General features: G+C 42.9%; 1 protein-coding gene across 1 annotated transcript; it reads left to right on the top strand.

Annotated features, from left to right (window-relative positions):
* Positions 1-1,430: 1,430 nt before the first annotated feature.
* LOC142213403 (olfactory receptor 10A3-like) lies at positions 1,431-2,378 on the top strand. Its single transcript, XM_075281719.1, has one exon. The coding sequence runs from the start codon at positions 1,431-1,433 to the stop codon at positions 2,376-2,378; it is 948 nt and encodes a 315-aa protein (XP_075137820.1).
* Positions 2,379-9,842: the final 7,464 nt, after the last annotated feature.

Below are 9,842 nucleotides of genomic sequence, written 5' to 3'. Positions count from 1 at the left end.
GGCACACTTGATATTATTATGATTTTATAATTTTTATAGATTTGTAGACTGGTCATTTTTGGACACAGGGATAACTAATGTGTAAGTGTTTCATAATACAAGGTTAGGTAGGGAGGTATGGATGATTTGAAATAACAGATACACACTAATTTTTCAACAAAATTCAATTTTTATTTTTTCTATGTGTAGCTTGGATGTTGCCATTACAAATATCAAAGAAAAACAAAAGAAAAAAAGAAATTAAAACATTGATTACGGCTGAACGTTGAGGGCCAGCTTCAACTGCTTGACGCACCCTTTCGACGTTTTAGGGGGTCCGTACTGTTCGGTCACGTCTTCATGCAGTGTCGGGTGTCAAAGAACCTTTTCGTTGAAAATCCCCAGTCACACACCACCAGAAAACACACACATTTTATAAAGTACTCAGGTCTTGACACTTTTCTAAAGTTTTGTGCTGATAAAAATAGAGATTTCCATTGCAACACTTACAGTAGTTGATGCAATGCAGTAAAAGCCTCCAGTTTCATCATGCATTTTTGTTTTTATCATTTGTAATTGGTGGATGTATCCCATCATCAGAATCACATGATCCCTTTACTCGAGATGGACATAATGAAACTGGCACACTATATTTTTGTTTTTTTGGGGGGGATGGCATCAACAGTTTTTACCTTTTAGAAAAAATTCAGATTGGTTGTCATAGTAGACTTCATGACTGTTTAATACGGTACTAGAGAACTCTACTCTCTGCCATTGCCGAGTACTAAGCTCACAAGAGGCGAAAACATCATCTTCTGGATCTCTTTCTAGATCTTTACATAGTTACATAGTTGATGAGGTTGGATAAAGACATGAGTCCATCAAGTCCAACCTATAACCCTACAATCCCTACAGTGTTGATCCAGGGGAAGGCAAAAAACCCCATGAGGCTCATGCCAATTGCCCTATTTCAGGGGAAAAAATTCCTTCACGACTCCAATCTATTTCAAGGATCTTAATGCTTTGTTGTAGAACTTTATTGGTGCACTTACTTATTAATCTTCAGTCTAATAGGCTTAATTCTAGACTTGATAATTCTATCGAGGCATCTTATGTTCAGTGAGACCTATGATTGTACAGATGTGTCCTCCTTTACGTTTCCTCTTGGATGGACATGTCCAGATATGTGTATCACAAGGTGAGCACCTTTTATAAACAGAACATGGTTTGGTAACTATGTGTGACCACCCAGTGTAGGAGGGTGATTTGTAGCCTTTCAAGGTTTGGGCTAATATATTGTGACAATGTCTGAATTACTTTCAAGACAAATTGGAATCATTACCCAACATTTGTGATCCTATCCAATATAGGACCAGCTTTGGAAATTTTGTTAGTAAAGTATATTTTGGCTAATTCTTTTCTCATGATATGTCAAGGGCTAAATGAAAATGATGGAACAAATAAACCAAACTACTTCACAAAGGTTCATCTTACTTGGGTTGTCCAATGTTCCTCACCTACAAGTTATCTCCTTTGTAATATTATTGGTAACGTATTTAATGACAATATCAGGGAATCTTCTTCTGATCATCACTGTGAGGATCAATCCAAGACTCCATAGCCCCATGTACTTTTTTCTAACCACTCTCTCCATCATTGACACCTTCTTCTCCTCCTCCTTTGCTCCTGTCCTCCTAAAGAACACCTTGGCCAAAGACAGAAGTATTTCCTTATTGGGATGTGCAGCACAGTTGTTCTTCTCCATAATCTTGGGTGATACAGAATGTATACTACTAGCGGTAATGGCCTATGATAGATTTGTCGCAATTTGTAGACCATTACATTATACCACCATAATGAACAAGATGTTGTGCTTGTATTTAATCGTGGGGTCATGGAGTGTCGGAATTATTGACTCTTTTGTGCAGGTGAACCTCTTATTCCAGCTTCCATTCTGCAATTATCTCGATATCAACCACTACTTCTGTGAGGCACCAGCTTTGATACAATTGTCTTGTGGTGATACCTTTCTCAATGAGTTATATATGTACATCACCGGATCAATTATTGCTGCGTGTTCTTTTTTCTTGGTTCTGATCTCATATGTCCATATTATTTCCAGTATTCTGAAGATAACTTCATCACAAGGAAGGCAGAAAACCTTCTCCACGTGTGCTTCTCACCTCACTGTTGTTACCCTCTACTATGGGACTATTATGGTCATTTATCTGCAACCACAACCAAAAAAATTTACTTCTAATCAAACAGACAAGGTACTGCCCTTAATTTATACTGTAGTGACCCCGATGTTGAACCCTATTATATATAGTATAAGGAACAAGGACGTGAAAAACACCATCATCACTCAACTGAAGAGGAAGAAAAGTCACTATAACTAGTGCAACTCCTCCTGACTAAGGCCGAGATCTAGAAGAACCAACCTTGTTATTATCATCAATTTGTTCATATCTTTGTAGAGAGGTGTTTCAGTCTTAGAGATTCATGGCTTATCCACAGGAAGACCACTTTAAGGTCAGGGACCCACGTGGCGGAAACGCAGCTTTTTTTATTGCAGATTTTGTTGCGATTTTTTGAGCCAATGCCAAGAAAGGCTACAAATGGAATTAGAAATGTATAGAAAGCTCATATACTTCTATCTTATGCTTAATCTAGTCCTGGTGTTGGCTAGGGTTGAGCAATTGGGATTGGAAAAGATTGGATTCCAATTGGCGATCGAGTAATTTCACGATCGTGATCGGAATTTTGATCCCAATCTTTTCCGGCAGGAATGAGATCAGAGGTTATTTCATGATCGGCTCAACCCCATCCATGTATATATCATTAATACAGTTGAGCGATCGGGATGGGAAAAGCTCGGATTCCGATCAGCGGTCGAGCAAATTTCATGATCGTGATCGGCTGGAAAACGATCGGAAATCGGATTTTTAAATCCATCCTGAAATCTCAAGATCGTCTCAACCCTAGTGTTGGCTCAAAAAACCGCAACAAAATCTTCAACAAAAAAAGCTGCATTTCCGCAACGTGGGGCACAGTCCCTGTGTGTTTGAGTACCTTGGAAAAGAAGCCAAGGCATCCAAGCGTCCATGTAGGCTGCGTGTCATCTCGAAGAGAGGCGGTGAGATCCTTCATAACCCTGATATCCTCCACCTTACGGATCCAATGATGGAGGGAGGGGGGCTTGGTCGATTTCCACAGTTCCGGGATACAGGCCCTGGCGCCATTGAGCATATGGTGCAAAGAGGACCTACGATACATGCGGAGAGGAAAGTCCGAGAGATGGAACAAGAAAAAGGCTGGAGTGGAAGGGAAGGGAGAGTGGAAAATCTGACAAAACACCCTGTGAACCCTGTTCCAGAAATCCCTCAGAGCAGCACACTCCCAAAAAACATGCAGAAGGGTCCCTACCTCCAAGCCATAGGGCCAGCAGGTAGAGGAGGAAGACGGATAAAATCGATGCAGTTTGGAAGGAACGTGATATCACCTGGTCAAGAGCTTCCCCCCAAATTAATTCATGTTATTTTATATTTGTCCAGGAACATCAGATGTGCAAATGGATAAAGGGAAAATTTTGTTTCAGAAATCTTTACAAATTGAATATTTTTTTCTGAATAATGAATATTTGGTAGTAAACAGAAAAATAAATTCTTCTCATGGAAGTCTACATTTCAGACCCATAAAAGTACAGAGTAGTGTTTCAGGCTGGATTAGATATGACTGGTATCATTGGATATGGGCCAACATGTTTACTACAAATGTTGATAGAATATCAAGTGCAGACTAGAGATGAGCGAGTAGTACTCGATTGAGTAGGTATTCGATCGAATACTACGGTATTCAAAATACTCGCACTCGATCGAGAACCACTTGCTATTCGAATGGAAAAATTTGATGCAGAACCAGCATTGATTGGCTGAATGCTATACAGTCAGCCAATCAACGCTGGTTCTTCTCCTACCTTTAGAAGTCTTCTCCGTGCAGCTTCCTGGCGGCGTCTTCCGGCTCTGAATTCACTCTGCCAGGCATCGGGCCTGGGTAGAGCCGACTGCGCATGCCCGCGCTACAAGAAAATGGCCGCTTTGACTGTAAGCAGCCATTTTCTTGTAGTGCAGGCATGCGCAGTCGGCTCTGCCCAGGCCCAATGCTTGGCAGAGTGAATTCAGAGCCGGAAGACGCCGCAGGGACGCTGCATGGAGAAGACTTCTCGGAGGATCCAGCCCGACCCTCACTCATGGACTTGGTAAGTTCAATTTGATCGAATGTTGCCTACCCCTGAAATGAGCATTTTTCGCCCATAGAGTATAATAGGATTCGATATTCAATTCGAGAAGTCGAATATTGAGGGGCTACTCGAAACGAATATCAAATATCGACTATTTCACTGTTCGCTCATCTCTAGTGCAAATCCATATTGTTAGACGCTATTGGTTTCTTTGGATCTACTACATGGATAAAAAAATCATTGGGAGAATGTTGGTAGAATATTCTACGTGCAGACCCTTATTGTTAAACATTGTTGGTGTCTTTAGATGTTCTACATGGAGAAAAGTACATGGGAGAATTTATTCAGACTGCTGATCCCCACGCCAGTCTTATTCAATCAATGAAATTAAGTGGTTATGGGTTCTCCATAATTCTGGAAGGTTTCAGAAGGTCAGATGAGCCAGAATTGAAAGGTACTTGGTCAAGGACTGGTGTAAATTTCAGCTATAACTCATCGCACTTTCTAGTGTAAACAACATAATAAATTCCACCCAATATACTCAAAATGGAAGTCAATTAAATTTTATACAAAGACTACAGATTGTGTGCACTTTTATTATTATAGCAATTTATTGGAACCCCATGATGATGATAATTAATAGAGATGAGCGAACAGTGTTCTATCGAACACATGTTCGATCGGATATCAGGGTGTTCGCCATGTTCGAATCGAATCGAACACCACGTGGTAAAGTGCGCCAAAATTCGATTCCCCTCCCACCTTCCCTGGCGCCTTTTTTGCACCAATAACAGCGCAGGGGAGGTGGGACAGGAACTACGACACTGGGGGCATTGAAAAAAATTGGAAAAAGTCATTGGCTGCCGAAATCAGGTGACCTCCATTTTAGACGAATAGTGGATTTCAAATCCGGGTCATATGAGAATGTGAACTTTGTGACTATGAGACAGGGATAGCTGTACAGGCAGGGATAGCTAGGGATAACCTTTATTTAGGGGGGAATGTTATTAAAAATAACTTTTTGGGGCTCTATCGGGTGTGTAATTGTGATTTTTGTGAGATAAACTTTTTCCCATAGGGATGCATTGGCCAGCGCTGATTGGCCGAATTCCGTACTCTGGCCAATCAGTGCTGGCCAATGCATTCTATTAGCTTGATGAAGCAGAGTGTGCACAAGGGTTCAAGCGCACCCTCGGCTCTGATGTAGCAGAGCCGAGGCTGCACAAGGGTTCAAGCGCACCCTCGGCTCTGATGTAGGAGAGCCGAGGGTGCACTTGAACCCTTGTGCACCCTCAGCTCTGCTACATCAGAGCCGAGGGTGCGCTTGAACCCTTGTGCACACTCTGCTTCATCAAGCTAATAGAATGCATTGGCCAGCGCTGATTGGCCAATGTATTCTATTAGCCTGATGAAGTAGAGCTGAATGTGTGTGCTAAGCACACACATTCAGCTCTACTTCATCGGGCTAATAGAATGCATTGGCCAGCGCTGATTGGCCAGAGTACGGAACTCGACCAATCAGCGCTGGCTCTGCTGGAGGAGGCGGAGTCTAAGATCGCTCCACACCAGTCTCCATTCAGGTCCGACCTTAGACTCCGCCTCCTCCGGCAGAGCCAGCGCTGATTGGCCGAATTCCGTACTCTGGCCAATCAGCACTGGCTAATGCATTGTATTGGCTTGATGAAGCAGTGCTGAATGTGTGTGCTTAGCACACACATTCAGCTCTACTTCATCGGGCTAATAGAATGCATTGGCCAATCAGCGCTGGCCAATGCATTCTATTAGCGTGAACTGAGTTTGCACAGGGGTTCTAGTGCACCCTCGGCTCTGCTACATCAGATTGCTACATCTGATGTAGCAGTGCCGAGTGTGCATCAGATGTGTAGTTGAGCAAAACTGACTCAGCACTGCTAAGTCTGCATTCGCATAGGAATGCATTGGCCAGCCTTCGGCCAATCAGCGCTGGCTCTGCCGGAGGAGGCGGAGTCTAAGGTCGGACCTGAATGGAGACTGGTGTGGAGCGATCTTAGACTCCGCCTCCTCCAGCAGAGCCAGCGCTGATTGGTCGAGTTCCGTACTCTGGCCAATCAGCACTGGCCAATGCATTTCTATGGGGAAAAGTTAGCTTGCGAAAATCGCAAACTGACAGGGATTTCCATGAAATAAAGTGACTTTTATGCCCCCAGACATGCTTCCCCTGCTGTCCCAGTGTCATTCCAGGGTGTTGGTATCATTTCCTGGGGTGTCATAGTGGACTTGGTGACCCTCCAGACACGAATTTGGGTTTCCCCCTTAACGAGTTTATGTTCCCCATAGACTATAATGGGGTTCGAAACCCATTCGAACACTCGAACAGTGAGCGGCTGTTCGAATCGAATTTCGAACCTCGAACATTTTAGTGTTCGCTCATCTCTAATAATTAAATGTATATAGTGCAGTGAGTATACTGTGCTATGCACTACACTTGTAGGGAACTAGGTATCCACTACTGCCCTGAGTGTGCAACAGGGTTCACATCTCCGGTGTTTCAGTGCTGGCCGTGCGCTCAGCTCGGCTGCAGCCCCGGTGTAGCCGAGCTGAGCATATGGCCAGCACTGCTACATCTCGGCATAGGAATGCATTGACCAGCGTTGATTGGCCGAATGCTGTACTCTGTATGGCATTCGGCCAATCAACGCTGGTCAATGCATTCTTATGGGAAAAAGTCAGCTCTCACATATCCCAAGCTGACACGGATCCCAACATAATGCAGTAACTTGGGCATGTTAGATGCCCCCAGACATGCTTCCCCTGCTGTCCCAGTTGCATTCCAGGGTGTTGGCATCATTTCCTGGGGTGTCATAGTGGACTTGGTGACCCTCCTGAGTCGAATAGTGGTTTTCCCCTAAACGAGTATTTATTCCCCATAGACTATAATGGGGTTCAATGTTCGATCGAACAGTCGAGTATTGAGCGGCTACTCGAATCGAACTTCGAAGTTCAAACATTTCACTGTTCGCTCATCTCTGGATACCAGGAACTCCCAGAGACACCCATAAATCACTCAAAAAACGGCTGAAGGTATATGGATGCAGTTATCAACCCAGTAATAGCTCCAAAAACCTTTTAAGCCAACATAAACATGGTATGAACTTAACTAAACAATCTAAAGATACACCAGATTTATCATCCAGCATTATTCACTGTGATAAATCTGGTAAATTTTCAGACTGCCTAAACTTGCCAGTCACTGCACAAAAAAAGCACAAATCTGCCCCAAATCAGTTTCTGGAATAGATCTATGATTGCAGATATACAATATAAAACTATCAATTGCTTTTCATGTTCAACTGTAAATGAGATCAACGGGGAATAGATAACGCTTTCTGAAATGAGATTTGGGATTCTAACATTTGCTATGGGGACTAATAATTAGGAGGAGTAGAACATATAAGAAGGTCATCACATCATACATGGCATTTTTTTTAAGCTGTTGCTCTCCTTCATAGAGATTGTTCTGCATGCTGCAAAAATGGATTGTAAGTACAATATACAGCGGGGGAAAAAGTATTTTGTCAGCGACCAAGTGTGCAAGTTCTCCCACTTACAAAGATGAGGTCGGCTTGTAATTGACATCATAGGTAGACTTCAACTATGAGAGACGAAGTGAGAAAACAAATACAGAAAATACCATTGCCTGATTTGGAATAAGTATTTGGTCAATAACCAAAGTTCATCTCAATACTTTGTTATATACAGTATATATATATATATATATATATATCCTTTATTGGAATTGACAGAGGTCAAACGTTTTCTGTAAGTCTTCACAAGGTTGACACACACTGTTGTTGGTATGTTGGCCCATTCCTCCATGCAGATCTCCTCTAGAGCAGTGATGGTTTTGGGCTGTCGATGGCAACACAGACTTTCAACTCCCGCCAAAGGTTTTCTAAAGGGTTGAGATCTGGAGACTGGCTAGGCCACTCCAGGACCTTGAAATGCTTCTTATGAAGCCACTCCGTCGTTGCCCTGGTGGTGTGCTTGGGATCATTGTCATGCTGAAAGACCAGGCCATGTTTCATCTTCAATTCCCTTGCTGATGGAAGGAGGTTTGCACTCAATGTCTCAAAATACATGACCCCATTCATTCTTTCATGTACCCGGATCAGTCGTCCTGGTCCCTTTGGAGAGAAACAGCCCCAACTCATGATGTTTCCACCCCCATGCTTTACAGTAGGTATGGTGTTTGATGGATGCAACTCAGTATTCTTTTTCCTCCAAACACGTAAAGTTGTGTTTCTACCAAACAGTTCCAGTTTGGTTTCATCAGACCATAGGACATTCTCCCAATACTCTTCTGGATCATCCAAATGCTCTCTAGCAAACTTCAGACGGGCCCGGACATGTACTGGCTTAAGCAGTGGGACACGTCTGGCACTGCAGGATCTGAGTCCCTGGCGGCGTAGTGTGTTACTGATGGTAGGCTTTGTTACATTGGTCCCAGCTCTCTGCAGTTCATTCACTAGGTCCCCCCGCGTGGTTCTGGGATTTTTGCTCACCGTTCTTGTGATCATTTTGACCCCACGGGGTGAGATTTTGCGTGGAGCCCCAGATCGAGGGAGATTATTAGTGGTCTTGTATGTCTTCCATTTTCTAATTATTGCTACCACAGTTGATTTCTTCACACCAACCTGCTTGCCTATTGAAGATTCAGTCTTCCCAGCCTGGTGCAGGGCTACAAATTTGTTTCTGGTGTCCTTTGACAGCTCTTTGATCTTCACCATAGTGGAGTTTGGAGTGTGACTGTGTGAGGTTGTGGACAGGTGTCTTTTATACTGATAACAAGATCAAACAGGTGCCATTACTACAGGTAATGAGTAGGGTTGAGTGATCGAGATCAAGAAAGATCAGATCCCAATCGGTGATCGAGCAAATTTCACGATCGCAATGGGCTGGAAAATGATCGGAAATCAGATTTTGAAATTTCAAGATCGGCTCAACCCTAAATGGGACTTTTCCCACAGAGAAACATTGACTTGGGTTGGGCAATCAGGGTCAGGAAAGATCAGATCCCGATCGGCGATCAAGCAAATTTCACGATTGGGGTCGGCTGGAATATGATCGAATATCGGATTTTAAAATCGATCCTGAAATCTCAAGATCTTCTCAACCCTAATAATGAGTGAAGGACAGAGGATCCTCTTAAAGAAGAAGTTACAGGTCTGTGAGAGCCAATAATCTTGTTTGTAGGTGACTACTTATTTTCCACCACAATAATTCTTTCCAAATCAGACAATGTGATTTTCTGGATTCATTCTCTCATTTTGTCTCTCATAGTTGAGGTCTACCCATGATGTTAATTACAAACCGACTTCATCTTTGTAAGGGGCTGACTAAATATTTTTTTTCCCCACTGTAAATAATAACCAAGTTGGGTTAATTCTGCAGCATCTACATTGTGTGTATATAGAATAAAGGGTTTTCAATAGAGATGAGCGAACAGTAAAGTGTTCGAGATTCGATATTCGTTTCAAGTAGCCCCTCAATATTTGACTACTCGAATTGAATATCAAACCCTATTATAGTCTATGGGGGGAGAATGCTCGTTTCAGGGGTAGGCAACGTTCGATCAAATTATACT

This window comes from Leptodactylus fuscus, chromosome 7 (assembly GCF_031893055.1).
Source record: "Leptodactylus fuscus isolate aLepFus1 chromosome 7, aLepFus1.hap2, whole genome shotgun sequence".
NCBI classification, from domain to species: Eukaryota; Metazoa; Chordata; class Amphibia; order Anura; family Leptodactylidae; genus Leptodactylus; species Leptodactylus fuscus.
The sequence above is the reverse complement of the archived record's forward strand: the minus strand, read 5'-3'. Positions and strand labels throughout refer to the sequence as shown.

What these genes read in the sequence shown, in the direction of transcription:
- LOC142213403 (XM_075281719.1), top strand. Translation starts at nt 1,431, where the DNA reads ATGGAACAAATAAACCAAACTACTTCACAAAGGTTCATCTTACTTGGG.